The 19026-nt window shown below is 39.7% G+C and overlaps 1 protein-coding gene across 1 annotated transcript in view; it reads right to left on the bottom strand.

The window, feature by feature from the left end:
* METTL25 (methyltransferase like 25) overlaps nt 1-19026 on the bottom strand; it is a 97783-nt gene that overhangs the window by 76950 nt on the left and 1807 nt on the right. Inside the window, exon 2 of the mRNA XM_034766101.1 lies at nt 5955-6119. Coding sequence (XP_034621992.1) covers nt 5955-6119 — 165 coding nt within the window. The remainder of the gene's footprint in view (nt 1-5954; nt 6120-19026) is intronic.

The following is a 19026-nucleotide window of genomic DNA, read 5'->3' as shown; positions in this document are numbered from 1 at the left end:
GCCCGCAACTTGCTCTGTTCATCCCGCGATTCAGCCCGCCACCTCTCCTCTCGTTCATATTGTGCTTTTCTGATGTCTGACATTGACTGCCTCCACGCATTCTGCTGTGCTCTTTCAGCGTGGGAGGACATCTGGAGCTCCGCGAACATATCGTCCCACGTCCTCTATTTTCTCTTTCTAATGTTCACTAGCCTCTGTGAAGGAGAAACATTTGCAGATGGTGGAGGAGAAGTGGTTAAAAAAAGACACATTTTAGAGAACAATGGGTACACTCTTTCGTTACAAGGTCGCATTTTTCCTCTTATAGTGAGGGCCTGCCGGTTTCGTGTGAGAGATCACTCACGCAGTGCCAGGCAACAGATTTCGGCTTGCAGGCAGCCATGGTAAGCCACAGTCTTTTGGCTTTTTTAACCTTCTTAACATGTGGGAATGGTTTCAAACAGCAGCGCCCTCATTTCCCATATCAAGGATGAATTGGGTTGGCCATTTAAAATGGGTTTGCAGTGTAAAAGGAGGGGCTGCGGTTTCCGGTTTAACATGCAGCACAAACCCAACTAACCCCCTTTCTCCCCCACACCCAATTCTCTGGGATGATCACTACACCCCTCCCCCCACCGCGTGGCTAACAGCGGGGAACATTTCTGTTCAGCAGAGCAGGAACGGGCACCTCTGAATGTCCCCTTAATAAAATCACCCCATTTCAACCAGGTGACCGTGAATGATACCACTCTCCTGAGGATAACAAAGAGCGATAAGGAATGGATGTTGTCTGCATGCCAGCAAACACCGGGACCATACGCTACAATGCTTTGTTATGCAATGATTCCAGACTACGTGCTACTGGCCTGCGTGGTAAAGTGTCCTACCATGGCGGACGGGATAAGGCAGCCCTCCCCAGAAACCTTTTGCAAAGGCTTTGGGAGTACATGAAGGAGAGCTTTCTGGAGATGTCCCTGGAGGATTTCCGCTCCATCCCCATACATGTTAACAGACTTTTCCAGTAGCTGTACTGGCCGTGATTGCCAGGGCAAATTAATCATTAATCATTAAACACGCTTGCTTTTAAACCATGTGTAATATTTACAAAGGTACACTCACCAGAGGTCCCCTGTGTGCCCTCAGGGTCTTGGGTGAGTTCGGGGGTTACTGGTTCCAGGTCCAGGGTGACAAACATATCCTGGCTGTTGGGGAAACCGGTTTCTCCGCTTCCTTGCTGCTGTGAGCTACCTACATTACCTCCATCCTCATCTTCCTCGTTCTCTGAACCTCTTCCCTGTGTGTTTCTCCAGTGAGGGAGTCATAGCACACGGTTGGGGTAGTGGTGGCTGCACCCCCTAGAATGGCATGCAGCTCCACGTAGAAGTGGCAAGTTTGCGGCTCTGCCCCGGGACCTTCCGTTTGCTTCTCTGGCTTTGTGGTAGGCTTGCTGTAGCTCCTTAATTTTCACGCGGCACTGCTCTGCGTCCCTGTTATGGCCTCTGTCCTTCATGGCCTTGGAGACCTTTTCTAATACTTTGCCATTTCTTTTACTGCTACGGAGTTCAGCTAGCACTGATTCATCTCCCCATATGGCGAGCAGAACCCGTACCTCCAGTTCGGTCCATGCTGGAGCTCTTTTGCGATCCTGGGACTCCATCACGGTTACCTGTGCTGATGAGCTCTGCGTGGTCACCTGTGCTCTCCACGCTGGGCAAACAGGAAATTAAATTCAAACGTTCGCAGGGCTTTTCCTGTCTACCTGGTCAGTGCATCTGAGTTGAGAGTGCCGTCCAGAGCGGTCACAATGAAGCACTGTGGGATACCTCCGGAGGCCAATAACGTCGAATTCCGTCCACACTACCCCAATTCCGCAAAGGCCGATTTTATCGCTAATCCCCTCGTCGGAGGTGGTGTAAAGAAACCGGTTTAAAGGGCCCTTTACGTCGAAAGAAAGGGCTTCGTTGTGTGAACGTGTCCAGGCTTAATTCGATTTAACGCTGCTAAAGTCGACCTAAACTCGTAGTGTAGAACAGGCCAAAGACTGGGTAAGGCCCGGCTCTATGGCTGCGCTGCCCCAGGAGCTCACAGCCACCATGCAGCACAGAGCCCGGGTCAGGCCCAGCTCTGCAGCTGCACTGCCCTAGGAGCTCATAGCCCCGCTGCTGAGAGCATTGCGCCGGCGGCGGAGTGAGCAAGCTGAGGCTGCGGGCGAGGAGGAACAGCGGGGGAGGGGCCAGGGGCTAGCCTCCCGGGCCAGGAGCTCAGGGGCCAGGCAGGATGGTCCCGGAGTTTGCCCACCCCTGCTCTAGATTGTAAGCTCTTTGGGTGTAAGGAGCAGTTATTTGTTTGGAAAACGGCACTAATTGTACAATGCCATATACATCTACAACTCCTACCTCAGTAATTAACAGACATATATTATTCCTCATATAGGTCAACTGAATTGCATGTTTAAGATAGGACATTTTGTAAAGTTCTCCTTAAAGAGTTTCCTGGGCACTGTTCTGATAGGGGGAAGGATTTGTACGCCCTCACCTCCTGTGGAAAATGCCGAGGGTTTGACTCTTGCAACCAGTAGATGTCTATGTTCCTAAAGGAACTTCAGGATCCAAACAGGCTAGGTCCATCTACACAGAGGCCATGTGCCTGTATACCAGCTTCTACTCTTGGTCAGCACAGCTTCTGCAGGAGCCAGGTTGATGGTGGAATTCCCTGCTGTGTTGGCTGATGAACCAGAACCTCTGCTAAAGATGGGTTTTGTGGAGATCAAAGCACGGAGGAGAAAGGTGGGTAAATTTATACTGACTAGGGCAGCATTAATTTGTGGAGGGTAAAATGACGGCTCTGGGTCCATTTCTCCAGCATGGCTCCCTTCCTACATTCAGACCCTAATCTCCTACCAAGAGGAATTCCCCTGTTCCAAATCCCCTCTCTGGACCAGGATCTTTTACATTCCATACCCTTAGGTCAGGGAAGGTGGAGGTCTGATATGGCTCACAATAAGCTATGCCAGGAAGCACGAGGCTAAGACCTGGATTCAGAATTACTCTCTAAATGGCCCTGTCCGCACTATAATTTTTAAGCCCTATTAAAGATTTAAGGGTTGGATTTTCAAAAGCACTTTAATGATCTGGTGTGCTCCCTTTCAAACAACCCACCCTAAAAGTTGTTACTATTATGTGCATCCATATTACAAGGTTTTAAAATTATTTCACAGGTTTGAGAACTCTGGAGGTGTTTGTGTCTCTCAAACATCTTTTTCTTATGACAAGGAACATTACAAAAGACATTGGAACAATAAATGGAATCATGCTAAAAAATAATTTTGCATAATATAATTGACATTTTTCCTTTGTATGTAAAACCCTCTTTAAAGATTCCAATTTGTTCCTGAACATTTCACATAGGATAGCAAATGTGCATCTTTCCTGAAATACAGGAATGAGTCCAGGAAAGTCTAAAAGAAGATTAAAGATCCCAGTTTTCACACAAAAAGTCCCATATTACAAATCTGAAGCTTGGTACTTTGCCTCAACCAGATGACTGCCAGGCAATTCATTTAGATTAAGGAGTCTTCATTGACTTGTGGGCAACTCTATACAAAGGACTCAAATTATAGTAAAATAGTTCAATACATGAAATATTTGTAATATTTCCTATACTGCAATAAAGCACAGGACTACAATTACTATATTACAATCACAGAGCTCATTTACAGTGTATAGAAAACAATTATTTGGTCTCTATCCTTTAATGTAGATGTTCAGTTCTGTACAGACATAAGGAAGAAAGACGCTTGATATATGGCGGGGGGGAAGCTGATCCAAATGCTGGGGACAGCGGCAAAAAAAGGGTACAAAGTCAAGAGTGGGAGAAGCAGGGAAAAAAGACATTAATTAGAGAGAATTAAGCATAGTGCAGGGCCTGAGAGAGCATGGAAAAGGAAAAAAGAGTAAAGATGCAAGCAAAATAAGAGCTGTACATATACAACCAGAAAGACAAGGACAAAGGGCTTCAGTTGGATGCAAGAAGGAAGAGAAGCTAGTGAAGGTAGTCAGGGAGGGGGACTGACATGTTCATAGCACCAGAAGAGGAAGATGATTTTAGCTGTAACGTTTTGGATAGTCTGGAGAGATGAAAGACAGGGAAGTCGGACAGAAAAGATCACAGCAGTAAATGGAATAAATAGCCAACCCCCATTATTAAGATGGTGAAGAAGAAGGGACTTCAGAGTTTAAATACAATGTACAGAGGGATGCAGATTAGAAAACAAAGGTAGGAGAGCACTGAGAGCCTGGATGTGAGCAGTTAATGAGAAGTGTCAAAGACAATGCCAAAATTGTGAGCCTTAGGGAGGGAATGGATTGTGCACTTGAAAATGATTGGGGTGAAAGGCAAGTAAAGAAGAAAGGACAATTTATGATCTGTTAAAACAAGATCAATCCGGTGCAAACTCCAGTGCACCTTTCATGCCGCTTTAATTCAATATAAATAACTGCAGTTAATGGACAGTCTCCAGATTTATACCAGCGCACTTGAGATCAGACTCTAGCCCAAGTAAAGAAATGGGGAATAAGGAAGATCAGTTCCTTTTGTGGTGTCAATTCTGTCTTTAAGGCTCCAATCCAGCAACGCACTTAACCATGTGCTTAACTTTGAGCACAAGAGTAGTACCATGTTTTCAAGTTATATTAAGCTCTGATACACTTAAGATGTGCCTAACTTTAAGGTGCAGTAGTAGTCACATGAAAACTAATCTGACTACTCACACTGTTAACATTGTTGGGGTTACTAGGCCTGCCTGAGAGTTCTTCCATGTTTAAATTCTGTCCTTCCATGTTTAACTCTGATCGACCTTAACAGCCAAGGACAGGTATTGGAATGTGTAAATAGCTAGTTAGCAATTACGACCTTGCTCATTTCAGGTGCCGGCAACAACATTAAGCACATACTTTATTTGTAGATATACACTGTTCCTATATGTCTGATGTTCCTGGGCCATCACAAAGTAGTTGCGCAGAATGCCTCAGAACATACATGCTCAAATGAAATTTTAAAGTAAAAGCTTCTTTGCCACAGGAATATGTGGTTGAGTGTCCAGCATGGGCTCAGTTAATCAAGGGAGAAAGTCCAACAGGCACTTACATTCTTTCTCATGTAAATTGTCATAGTGGCCCCACGTTTGTCAGGGAGCGCAAGGAGAATGTGCAATTTTCCCACACTATATATGAAATTCCAAAATGAGCAAGACTATATTAAGGAGTGCTAAAAAGTCTTAGCAGATGTCTACTGGGCATGCTGTAAAGGGATCTTAAATCACTTAATTTTTTTTTTTTTTAATTCCCAAATGGCCCTACTACGGTAGGGGCTATACAAACACTTAAGACGACACAGTTCCAGACTCAAAAAAACGATTCACATGCACCATTGTCTGCACCTTCTGGGTTTTCTGTAGAAGTCTCTTATTTGAATACAGACCTAGACCCATCAGTATCTGCTAAGGTGAATCCTTGTAACCATGTGGAATCCCATTGATTTGATGAAAATTCAAGGTCCTTGTCTAATTCTTCAGATAGGAGATGAGATAACAGCTTGAGGTGATACAGCTGAAAGCCATCCTAGTGAAGTCTTTAACAAGACCAAAAATACCAATCAAAACTTACTCTCCTCAGGGAGAAACAATAAGGGAATAGAACTAGATATCTGCTTAAGTACTGAACCATGACTAATTCCCTTCTGTCTGTCTTCCTAGCTAGCCCCTTCTAAGGCTCGGTCTTAAAAACATCTACAGGCATGGGAGTGCAGTGACGCCTTTTATTCAAATTTCAGGGTGAAAAAAATCATATAAATCTGTGCACTGGAGTAAGTAGCTAATAATAAAAGTAAATTGAGCAGTAAAGCAAGAGACTCATCTAATCTTAGCCACCACAGCGCCTGCTGAGAATTTTTGTAAGATAAAATAAATTCCAATATACCACATCTCTCGTGTTGCTTTCCACTCAGTGCTCCAAGCATCTGGTCTAATGGGGTACACACTTCAAGACTTGGCAAGGAATGGTATTTAGCAGCGAGAGCAAAGAACTGCACGTTGACCAGCTTCTGAGAATTTTCACAGAACACGTTGGAAAACTTGCAGTTATCTGTGTGGAAAGTGGAGGGAAAAATTACATGTTAACAATAATTAACAATGAAATTGCTCTTCTACTCTTGACTGGAGAACAATAAACAATAAACAAAAAGTACAAAAGATTATTAATATTTTGCTCTTTAGAACTGGACAACTCATTATATTTCTTCACATTTAAATTTTCCTTACAGAATTTAGGCCAAATTCTGCACTCAGTTACACTAATATAAATCTGGGGTAAATCCACTCACTGCAGCAGAGCTACTTCAAAGACAGCAGAATTTGGCTAAAGTGTCATCCCTGCTCTCTTGTTTAATCTCTTGCCTGCTATGAATGCCCTCTCTCTCTTTCTCTCTCTCTTTCTCAGCACTGTGTATTACTGGACTCTGAACCCTAATTAATTTTTTTCTTCCCAAGTCGATTACCAGAGACAACATTTTAATATCAGTGAAGAAATATAATCATTAAATTTACAAACTGTACAGACTTACAATCATTACATTTATAAACTTTCTCAGCTGTTCTATAACTCTGAATTTCCAGTAAGAAATACATTCACCCCAAACTCTAGGTATGATTCTAACTTAGGTTCCCAATTGTCAATGCACCCGAACAAAGCATTTTGTTTGTTGGCAACATCTAACTCATTCAAAGGAGGGCTGAAAAGGTGGCAAATTTTCAAATGATTTTAAAACACGACCTGGAAATAATAACTGATACTGAATTAGAAAATACTGTAGGCTTCAAATTAACCTTTAAAAAAAGAAGTTAAATTATATTTAAACAACAAACAGAATACAGGCACTCTCTCACTTTTTGTTCTGTGTTTGCACATCGCCTAGCATAATGAGATACTGGTCATAGAATCATGGAATATCAGGGTTGGAAGAGACCTCAGGAGGTCATCTAGTTCAACCCCCCTACTCAAAGCGCCACGATAATACAAATAATTGTAATAATAACAAACTATAAAAGTTGTTCATAGTGGTCAATGTCTAGAAACAGTACAACTTGCAAAGAAGACAGACAACAAGCTTCCTTCATGATATAACAATCATCACTCTGAATATCAGCCTGCAATGACCTGCCCTATGAGTTGTCCCTCTTTTACCTTAAAAAAAACTTCACCTCCAGGACTCTATCAGCCAACATATTGAGAATCCGAATGCTGTTACTCTCAGGTTTTCTGTGCAGTAAAAAACAACTCTTACATTAGGAAAAGTTATTTATGGCCATTAAAATTCTAATTTTTAAAATAAAAGTACTCTGCTACCATTGTTCTAGGTCCTAAAGAATTTTACTACCATTAAAAAAATAGCTACTAAAAGCTCTAGAGAGTCCTTTTCATACTGTTTTCTATATTTTCCCAAGATAATTTATACAGAGAAATACAGAAAAGAGAATATGAAAGGGATCTCTAGAGCTTGTAATAGCTATTGTCTTTTATTTATTTTAATGGTAATAAAACTCTCTACTTAAATGAATGAACTTCAGATTATAGTCCAAATAAGGGCGTATGTGAAGACTCCATTTGGGCTCTGATCCATGCCCTGTGATATCAGCAGTCGTCTTCTCATTGTAAGAGAAGGGCATAGAGCAGGGGTCGGCAACGTTTGGCACGCGGCTCGCCAGGGTAAGCACCCTGGCGGGCCGGGACAGTTTATTTACCTGCTGACGCGGCAGGTTCGGCCGATCGCGGCCTCCACTGGCTGCAGTTCGCCATCCCGGGCCAATGGGGGTGGCGGGAAGCGGCGCGGGCTGAGGGGCCAGTGGAGGCTGTGATCGGCCGAACCTGCCGCGTCAGCAGGTAAATAAACTGGCCCGGCCCGCCAGGGTGCTTACCCTGGCGAGCCGTGTGCCGAACGTTGCTGACCCCTGGCATAGAGTATGTAGGTGCTGTGCCATTTTTTCTACTTACCTTTTCTAGCACACCTCATGCTGGATGTGCAAATAATGGATAATAGGCAGGGGTGCTAGCACCATATTAAAGTTGCATGACACTTCTCATTACAAGACCCTATTTTCAGTTCCTTATAACTTTGCCAAACTTTAACTGTTTCAGCTGAAATTTTCTGTGCCAGGTGTCTACCTCAGGTGAATATATTTTCATTTCAGCTGGAAAAAATTGCAGCAATTTCCAAGAACAGGGCTAGGGCAAAATGCATTGACATGCTCATATTAAAAAATTCTGGCAACCTTTTTCTTCAAATAAGCACCCACGCTTTGGATTATGGACTACAAATTTTAGATAGCCTTTGTATCAGGGATGTGCCTTTGGCTGTGCCAGTAAAAATTTGGCCAAGTTACAAACTTATGAAAAAAATCGCAATGTGCACATGCTCAGTAGAGATTTCCTGCAGCTTAACAGTTAAAATCTCCAAAAATTCCATTTACACTTTGCATGCTCCAGCCTCTGACAGCTTTTAGTGATGATCAGACTGTGCATGTGCCATCCCCACAGAGCAACAGAATGCTCCAGTCTAGGGTTATGGGGGCTCAGAAGGACTTCCTCTGTAAAGGCCTCTCTCAGCTGCCCTGGGGTGAGGCAAGGCACTGGAACTGACAGCAGGGAACCTCTCTCTCTTGTGCTCTCAATTACTTCTTTGCTGGCACCCAGGCAGTGTTGCGTAGGAACTCATTTGATTTGACTGTAGAGAGGACAAAAGCTGGACCAAGGGGGAGAAAAAAGAGTAGACTGGGATAGGGAGTATGGAAAGACTGGGACTGGTGGGGAAGGGGGTAACTGTGACAGGGAGTGGGAAGTAGGGAGATTGGAACTAATTGAGCAAGGAGACTCGGTGCCTGTGGGCAGGGTGAGGGTGGGGAGAACTGGGACTAGGGCAAAGACCCTTAGAATGGAGAGACAGAACAGATAAGGGGAACTGGAACTTACTGGGCAAGGGGAATGAGTCTAGGTAGTTACAGACAACAGTCCTGTGACAAGGAAGCAGGAGTGGGGAAGAGACAGGATTGGGAGCATGACATATTGGTGGGGATGGGGCAGAAGGAGTCAAGCTTGGTGGAAAACGGGCAGGAGTGTCTGTGCTCTCTAAGAAACACTCCCCTCCAATGCATTGAGTGGAACACAAGATTCCTGAGCCTCAGCATTTCTCTGCAGTTAACAAATATCTGTAAAAACCATTAGCAAAGTGCGTATCTCATCCCCCTCTAGTGCTGGTCCACATAGAGCACCATAACCTACTACTGCTACCAGTTATTCAATTAGCTCAAGTGGCAGAGGTCTGTGCTGTAGATCTAAAGGTTCTGACTTTGCTGACGAACCATGTGGGTGTCAATATAATGCCACATGATGAAATTTCTGTTTCTTCAGTTTGCTTTATTAAAACCGAGGAAATTACACACAAAACTGTTAAAAGGTTGCAAAGTTAAGCATTCAAAAGTTAGGAATTGCCATAATTAAGGATGCCTGTGCACATATTCCACTGTGTGTATGCATTATGATACAGTCCTTAATTACATGTATACATATTATTTTTTCCCAGGACTCCACCTCATTCAGTGTACATGCTGCTTTGGGGGTGAATCAAGGTTGTGTAATAAAGGAGAATGCTGTCCGTAGAACTCCTGTCCCATTTGTGTCAGAATTTGGAAGGTGTGTAGTGAACAGGACTGAGAACTACAGGAAAAGAAAGGAGAGCCTCACTGTTAAGACACTGAATACTGCACTAGAGTTCCTGTTTGATGCTAGGTAAGTCACCTAATCTAAAATTTCACAGGTCATAAGTATATGTTCCTTATTTTCTGGGTCTCAACTTGATACCCTGGGATCTGATTTGCAGAACTGCTGAGCATTCATAACTGTTAATGGGAGCTGTGCTTTGAACATATAAAGTGCTATATTATGCTAAGTACTCTGAAAAAATCAGGTCCTAGGTGTCTCAAACTGGGCACCTAAACTCAAAATGTTTGGAGTTTAATCTATGTCTCAAGTCCATCTGTAAAACGGGGACTATGACAACCCCCTTCCCTCACAGAGTCATTGCGAAAATAAACTGTTTGTGAAGAACTCATATATTAGATAGTGATGAGCACCAAAGAAAAGCCCATGAGGAAATAAATAATTCTGTCTGCAAAGTAAAGTTTGAATGGTACAGAAAACAAGGCATAGTTCCACATGCTAAATAATAAGAAGAAACAAAAAATTGATAGCTGCTCATTCAGTGAGCACCATACAGCCTGTGCATTGAATGTGGTAGGGGTTCTGAGGAAAAAAATATATGTGATCATGAAATTAAGGACTGTACTATAAATTAAGGATATGATTTAGTCAAGGAGGTCACGGATTCTGTGACTTTACTAGACCTTCACGACTTCTTTGGCTTCAGCTGTCAGTAGCTATAGCTGGGGCTGTGCCACCCTCCGCCGTGGCCGGAGCTGTGTGCCCCCCAAAGCCAGATGCCCCCTGCCGTGGCTGTGCGGGCCCCCTTGTGGATGCCACTGGGCGTGTGCCCACCCCATGGTGATGGGGCTCAGGCTGTCAGTCCACCCACCTCTCGCAGCAGGGCACAGGCTCTCAGTCCCCTCAATGGAGCTCCAGCTGTCACTTCTCCCCCGACTCTTCCCCCCCTTGGTTATTTTTAATAAAAGTCACAGACAGTCATGGCTCTCAGGAATTTTTGTTTAGTGCCCACCACCTTTTACTAAAAATAACTGTGACAAAATCTTAACCTCAACTATAATTTATACACACAAGAAGGCTAAATTAAGATTTTGCAGGAAACCTTAATTTTGGCATTTTCTAACTTCTGAGTGCTTATCTTTGCAAATTTAAGAAACTTCCTTTAATGTAATGGGTTGTATGTGTAATTATATATAGATTCCAATAGTATTCCTCATAAGAAGTTCGTTACCAAGGGACATAAACAAAAGTGCTAAGCAGAAAAATGTACCTAACTTTCTTGATAGTTCCATGATGAACTGTTTATTTTCAAGATTTTATGCAAATATTTTCCCCACACCCATTATCAGTCATTAATTAATGTTTGTACAGCACTTTGAAAATGTAACATGCTAAATAAACATTAATTATCATTATAACTAAAAGTTATATTATAAAAAATAAATCTGTATCTGTATTACTAGAAGTTGCATAGTAAACAGCACAAGCACTACAATAAGGGTGAGCATATGTGCACTGTTTGGTCAACATGTGCCTAGAAGTCTTGAGTCCGCTTTACAACAACATTAGCGGCAAAAAATAGAATTTTGAACAAATCTAATATAATCTATCAAATTCAAGAGACAAAAGCTTTAAAGAAAAACTTCAATTATTTGTTATAATCCTTTTATTTTAGATTAGACAAATATCTTTTAATAAAGGCCAGATTTTGCTACTCTTCTCTCACCCTGAACAATACCTTACTCTGGACTCAAATGCCATGACCTTTGAGTCGAGGACAACACATGGTTGTGCTGCCCCTGGAGTTTACTGGAAGGCAGACTGTGAATCAAACTCATAAACTGCCTTGGTCTCATGCATAATGCTGGCACTAGGTTTATACCTGGCACAGCATTCTTCCCGTGGCACCCAGAGACAGCCACCCTGACCTGCTCCACTCACCTGTACAAGGGGAGGATGTAGCATTCCTGCAGAGGCCATTCTCCTTACTGAACTGCTACTCACAATCTGTAACCCCCTTACTTCCTTGCATGACTGCACAAGTCATGCCACTATTTGATCCACTGAAAGCAGTCCCATTGATTTCAATAGTTTTACTTGTGGAGCAAGGTACTCCCAAGACATGACTACAGGTGGTAACATGTGGCCCTAGTAAGAATAAATATTTTGACAGGCTATAACCAGACTATCAACTTTTAAATGGTTTCAGTAGCTGTCCTTATAATTTTTATTCTTTATTTTTCTACTTCAAAATTGAAGAGTGATTTTTGCATTACATAAATGACTTTGCTTGTTTTGTATTACTGAGATAAATCAGTGATCCAATTATTTGCAAATAACAAAACTTTATGCAAGATACTGATATAGTCTGAAACAAGAAAACAGGAACACGAACATACAGAAATACCGAAACAACGTAAGGAAGAATGCCAAAGGTTCACTTAAAAAAAAAAAAAGTCAGTGCAAGTTTGTTTGTTTTTTACAGGAAGAAGGGGAAATTAGATTTGTGCATTCTGAAATCACAGAGGGGAAATAAAGACTCCTTCTGATACCTTCAAATCAAACAAAACAGGACAATCTAATATCAGAAAGGTGAAGTAATCAAACACTTGTTTGCAATGTAATGGATGACTCCTTTACTTCAAAGTTTAGGGAATTATAAAAGGAGCTGGATACCTAAGCACAGACATTTTTCTGCTGGGAAGATGTGCTGGGAGTTCTGACAAGGAGAAACAGTCACAGCTTGAGCTGTTGCAGAACTAATATGTTTATGCTATGTAAAATCTGCAACTATTGTGTAATTAACTTTAGGCCCAGCATGAAAATACTTTTGCACAGCAACAAAAGCAGCCATGTATTACCTAACAATCCTTTTGTTTGGTTTCTCTCTGTTTTGTAAAATGTCAGTAAATTCTTACTTTAGTTTAATCTTAACTAAATTGGTTTTATTGTTAAAACTGGAGTAGTTACAGTAACTGCTGGAACAAAATAACAATCTGTACTCAAGGGATGCACAGAAAGATGAAAGGAAGATGGACAAGGGCATGAAGAAGGCTTGGATCTTCCTTTCTAAGCCAGGCCACAGAAGGGTTAGTGGCACCAGAAGTTGGCTCAAGCGGTTTATATGACCAGGAAGCATCAAACACTACACACAAAGATACTCTTAAAAGATCATTTTGATCATTCCTCTGTGATAAGAATGAAAATATTCATAAACATAGTGTTCAGTATACTAGAGATCCAGCTATAAATGAAAAATTATGTCAGTGTGTTAGACTGAGTGCTACTACACAGTAACCATCTATCTACTAGTACAGTATTTACTTTCACTGTGAAATTCACCAATAACAGTTATTTCATATTTTACAAAATAAAACACTTTTTTATTTAAAAAAAAAAAATCAAATGTAATTTCTAGGGCTGTCAAGCAATTACAAAAATTAACTGTGATTAATTGCATGATTAAAAAAATTATTCGCACGATTAATCGCACTGTTAAACAATAATAGAATACCATTTATTTAAATATTTTTGATATTTTCTACATTTTCAAATATATTGATTTCAGTTACAACACAGAATACAAAATGTACTTAGATTTATTTTTGATTAAAAATATTTGCACTGTAAAAAAACAAAAGGAAGTGATAGGTTTCATAGTAGCAGCCGTGTTAATCTGTAATTCCCCCATTACAAGTACTGTAGTGCAATCTCTTTATCATGAAAATTGAACTTACAAATGTAAAATTATGTACAAAAAAAAACTGCATTCAAAAATAAAACAATGTAAAACTTCAGAGCCTACAAGTCCACTCAGTCCTACTTCATGTTCAGCCAATTGCTCAGACAAACAAGTTTGTTTACATTTGCAGGAGATAATGCTGCCTGCTTCTTGTTTACAATGTCACCTGAAAGTGAGAACAAGCGTTCGCATGGCTCTGGCATCGCAAGATATTTATGTGCCAGGTGTGCTAAAGATTCATATTGCCCTCCATGCTTCAACCACCATTCCAGAGGACATGCGTTCATGATGATGATATGTTCTGCTCGATAACAATCCAAAACAGTGCGGACCAATTCATGTTCATTTTCATCATCTGACTCAGATGCCACCAGCAGAAGATTGATTTTCTTTTTTGGTGGTTCAAGTTCTATAGTTTCCGCATCGGAGTGTTGCTCTTTTAAGATATCTGAAAGCATTCTCCACACCTCATCCCTCTCAGATTTTGGAAGACACTTCAGATTCTTAAACCTTGGATCGAGTGTTGAATCTATTTTTAGATATCTCACATTAGTTCCTTCTTTGCGTTTTGTCAAATCTGCAGTGAAAGCATTTTTAAAATGTGCACCATGTGCTGGATCATCATCCGAGACTACTATAACATGAAACATATGGCAGAATGTGGGTAAAACAGAGCAGGCGGCATACAATTCTCCCCCCAAGGAGTTCAGTCACAAATTTAATTAACGCATTTTTTTTTTAAATGAGCATCATCAGCATGGAAGCATGTCCTCTGGAATGGTGGCCGAAGCATGAAGGGGCATACGAATGTTTAGCATATCTGGCATGTAAATACCTTGCAATGCCGGCTACAAAAATCCCATGTGAACGTTTGTTCTCACTTTCAGGTGACATTGTAAGTAAGAAGCAGGCAGCATTACCGCCTGCAAATGTATATGAACCTGTTTGTCTTAGCAGCTGGCTGAACAAGCAGTAGGACTGAGTGGACTTGTAGGTGCTAAAGTTTTACATTATTTTGTTTCTGAAAAAAAAATCTACATTTGTAAGTTGCACTTTCACAACAAAGAGACTGCACTACAGTACTTGTATGAGGTAATTGAAAAATACTGTTTCTTTTGTTTATCATTTTACAGTGCAAATATTTGTAATTTAATTCAATATATTTTAAAATGTAGAAAAGCATCCAAAATATTTAATAAATTTCAATTGAGATTCCATTGTTTAACAGTGCAATTAATCACAATTAATTTTTTTAACCGCAATTAATTTTTTTTAGTTAATCGCGAGTTAACCACAATTATTCGACAGCCCTAGTAATTTCTCTCTACTTTCTCTCTACACCGCTGGCCGGAAAAAATCAGCCCTGGGTTTATTTCAAGGAGTGAAACTATACATGATTCTTTTTGTTTCCTTATCGACATTACTAAATAAAAATAAAAATATGTATTTTTAAAATAAAGGTTTATTCATTTAACTTATTTTCAATTCCCTGGGACAGAATTCCATGAAATTCACACAAATCCACAAAATAAGTATAGCCAAAAGCAATAAAAATTGCATAGAAATCCTTAGGTTTGATACAATACAGACAACTCACTAATCTGTCAAGCAAGAGACCTAGATTAGAGGTCGGGGGAGTCAACAACCAAGGCTACAGGCCAGCAATTGTTGGGAGTATGACAGAGATTGAGTATTAAATCTCAAACTGCAGAGGGATTTCTCTACTAGCCAGCTGTTCATCGGTGTTGCCAAAAGGAAAAAAACAACCTGATTTTCCTGTTGGGGAGGAGGTGTTCCAATTTTGTTTCACAGGCATTGTGATGTTTTAAGTGGTACAGCATTGTTGTTACTACTTTTTATTGTAAAACTTGTGAAAATTCCAATCCAATCCAATATTATGTATATAAATTTATAAACATATATTTACACATTTATTTAGCTTAGAATTAGATTTCTTGAAGACTAACCAACATCCAGTAAATTTCCTTTCAGCATTTTTGTAAACCTGGCATATACAATCATGAGTTATAAAGACAAGGATTACAAGAATATAGTCTTTTTTAGCCATTACTACATTAAAATAAAAATGTGTTGCTCTCAGGGCAATCATAAGAAACCCTTTTCCAACACAATTTATTTCTTCCATTCATTTGCATATAATCATCCAAAATTAACTAAGCACTTTTTTTAAAATATAGATTTTAAAGTCTTTAGGCTATATTTTAAAATACTTCTTTAGCATATGTAAAATGAATAAGAAACAGATATGAATGAACTTTCATTTCTGTAACATTTATATATGTATGCTGGAAACACATTTTGATTTCTGAGTGATTCCTTCCTCAACATCTGGCTAGGTAGAGGTATTCCTGAGAGGTTCTTATCTTTTAAATATACTGGTTTCTAACATCAATAAATAAAATTAAAACTTGGGGAAAATATGTCCTTTGTCATTACAATGGTACTGTTACCTTTTCCTCCCCTCAAACAGGAATAATAGCATAGTTTTGGAAAATATTTTACTATAATGAATCTATGAAAACAAGAAACTCTTGTTAACTACGGAAGTATGCATTTCTTTAACAATGTGATGGGAAAGATTACATAGACTAAAACACATCTGTTTTACCATCCTAAACCAAGCATTAGTGACTGAAACATTTTTGTTCTTTCTACTAAGGGCAATTCAGTTGTTGATGAAGATTAGATGAAATATTTGCATTTAATCTGGGGAAGTGAAAACAATTGCAAGTTATCTATAAACAAATAAAGTAAATATATATTGCCCACTTATGCTCAGTGACCTATTTGGCATAGTTAGTCTGGCTTATTTCATAGTAATATGTGAAAGCTGTAAATAAATAACTCCAATGTATTGGAAATGCATGCAATGAGCTCATTAAAGGATTATCTGTAAAATAGTCATGTCCTTATTGTGCCAACGTTAACCTCAAATAGAACTTGTTAAATGGATCCAACTATCCATTTCTGCATCATTTTTACTTAATTAGGCAAAACTATTTGCAAAAAAACAAAAAAAGGCTTTTCCATAAATATAGGAATACCAAAATACAGCACTCCTTCTGATATCTGCTTTTGTATTGTTAAAAGATATGTTTACAAGTATACACTGAATAAAAGGAAGTAAGAGACTAATATTTCTTAAACTCATTGCATTCTATTATATCACTAAATAATATGTTGCAGGACAGCAAACATAAATATTTAGATCATCATGTAATATTAGCATGCTATGATCTGTATACATAATCCTAACAATTTAAATTGTTATTTAGCCGGCAGCTAAAAAAACCAAAACCCAATTATATCAAAGACAGCTCAATTGTTTCCTCAAAGTACAGAATTGTAGTGCGTGTTGTTTTGAAATGTTACAAAGGCAGAATTTCTCAAAGCTTTTTAACTTTAAGATTGCCCACCACATGAAATCTAGTATGTCCATTAATCAGTCAGCTCATGCATCTGTAACTAGGTCTTCAGGCAAACAATAAACGTGCCAAAAAGTTAAAATTATACCATGAATATTTGAGCAATTTACAGTATAAAAATGCAAAATAAATGGTTACAGACTTTTTAGAAAATCTGTGTCTAACTTTACAGTCATCTAAATCAGTAGTTCTCAACCAGGGGTCGAAGTAGGTTTCAGGGCAGCCTCCAAGCAGGGCCAGCATTAGACTTGCTGGGGCCCAGGGCAGAAAGCCGAAGTCCCACTGCATGAGGTTGAAGTCGAGGTCCCTAAGCCCCACCACCCCAGGTTGAAGCTGAAGCCTGAGTAATGTAGCTTCATGGGGGTCCCTGTGGAATGGGGCCCCAAGCAATTGTCCTGCTTGCTACCCCCTAATGCCACCCTGGCTTTTATATGCAGAAAATCAGTTATTGCGGCACAGGTGGGCTGTGGAGTTTTTATAGAATGTTGGGGGAGGGAGGGGCTCAGAAGGAAAAAGGTTGAGAACCCCTGATCTAAATCATGGCTAGATAAATGAGATGTAACTTGGTAAATGTCAGGTCTTAGATGCATGAAAAATAGAGTAGGTATTCTCTATGTCTAAAACTGGATCTGAATTTATTTAAGCTAAATGAAATGAGGGTTACACCCGTTATATGCTCCTTATATGAAAATCTGGTCTACATGGAAATTACATGGGAATGTTCTTGGAATCAGTTAATAAAGAAATCACCCTCCTGTATTAAGCAATATTAAACACTTGGCATCCATATGACAGTTCAAAATATTGCACAAAACAATTATTTTGTGCCAGTTTTTAAAAATGCAATCTTTTACTTTGTAGAAATATTTTAATTGTTATTAGCAATCTTTACTTGGTGTAGAGAATCCATTTTGCTTAATCCACTCTTAATGTTGCCTTTAAATTTCATTTAGTGTCCCCTTATTATAAGACAACTTAAATTAAAAACAGTGGGCGCCTGAATGGTTTTCTACATGCCATTCATCTTATACAATTTGGGGATTCTGTACATATAATCAGACCTGAACTTCTCATTAACTCTTAGGAGGTGAAGGTCTTGCCATATGTAAAGGGAAACCCTAATTTTATCCAAATTTGCGGTAATGCATTTTGGATATATAACCTCGATGTCACATTCCTTTGCGCATTGAAAGTATATTAGTTCCCTGAACCAGTACCTCTATAAGTTACAGTATTTTATACATCATAACTTCACAGTTTTTTTTCCAAACTAAATAAGCATAGTCTTTTAAATCTCTCATAATACTGAATAACTACTATACATACTTTCAATCATTTTCATTTCTCTTCTCCATTCTCTTTTTCTATTTATCTTGGGGTTTGAAATAATATGACCAATACTTAACACATTATTCAAACTGAAATGAACCATCTATTTAAATAAATGCATTACCATATTTTCTGTTTTCTTCTCCATACAAACTTTTATTCACTTTAAAAAAAACAACAACACTGATACACATTTCACAGATATCTTCACTAAGAAATCCACAATGATGCCTGGATCTTGTACAGTAACTCCATGCTTAACGCTGTAGTTATGTTCCTGAAAAATGCAACTTTAAGCAAAACGATGTTAAGCAAATCCAATTTCCCCATAAGAATTAATGTAAAAAGTGGGGGGTAGGTTCCAGGGAAATTTTTTTCACCAGACAAAAGACTGTTATATATATATATACACCCACAGTATCAGTTTTAAACAAACAATTTAATACTGTACACAGCAATGATGTTTGTGAAGCTTGGTTGAGGTGGTAAAGTCAGAGGGTGGAAGAGGGTGGGATATTTCCCACAAAATGCCTTACTGATAAATGATGCACAAGCACTTGGCTGAGCCCTCAGGGGTTAACACACTGTTGTTAATGTAGCCTCACACTCTACAAGGCAGCACAAATCGAGGGAGGGGAGAAAGCATGGCAGACAGAGACAGAGAGACACACCCTGTGTGTGTGAGAGCAAGAGATGCGCATTGCCCCTTTAAGTACGCTGACCCCACTCTTAAATACACTGCCTTTTTAAGTAGGTCAGCAAG

The sequence above is a fragment of the Trachemys scripta genome, chromosome 1, assembly GCF_013100865.1.
Source record: "Trachemys scripta elegans isolate TJP31775 chromosome 1, CAS_Tse_1.0, whole genome shotgun sequence".
Lineage (NCBI taxonomy): Eukaryota > Metazoa > Chordata > Testudines > Emydidae > Trachemys > Trachemys scripta.
This window is presented reverse-complemented; position numbering and strand designations above follow the sequence as displayed.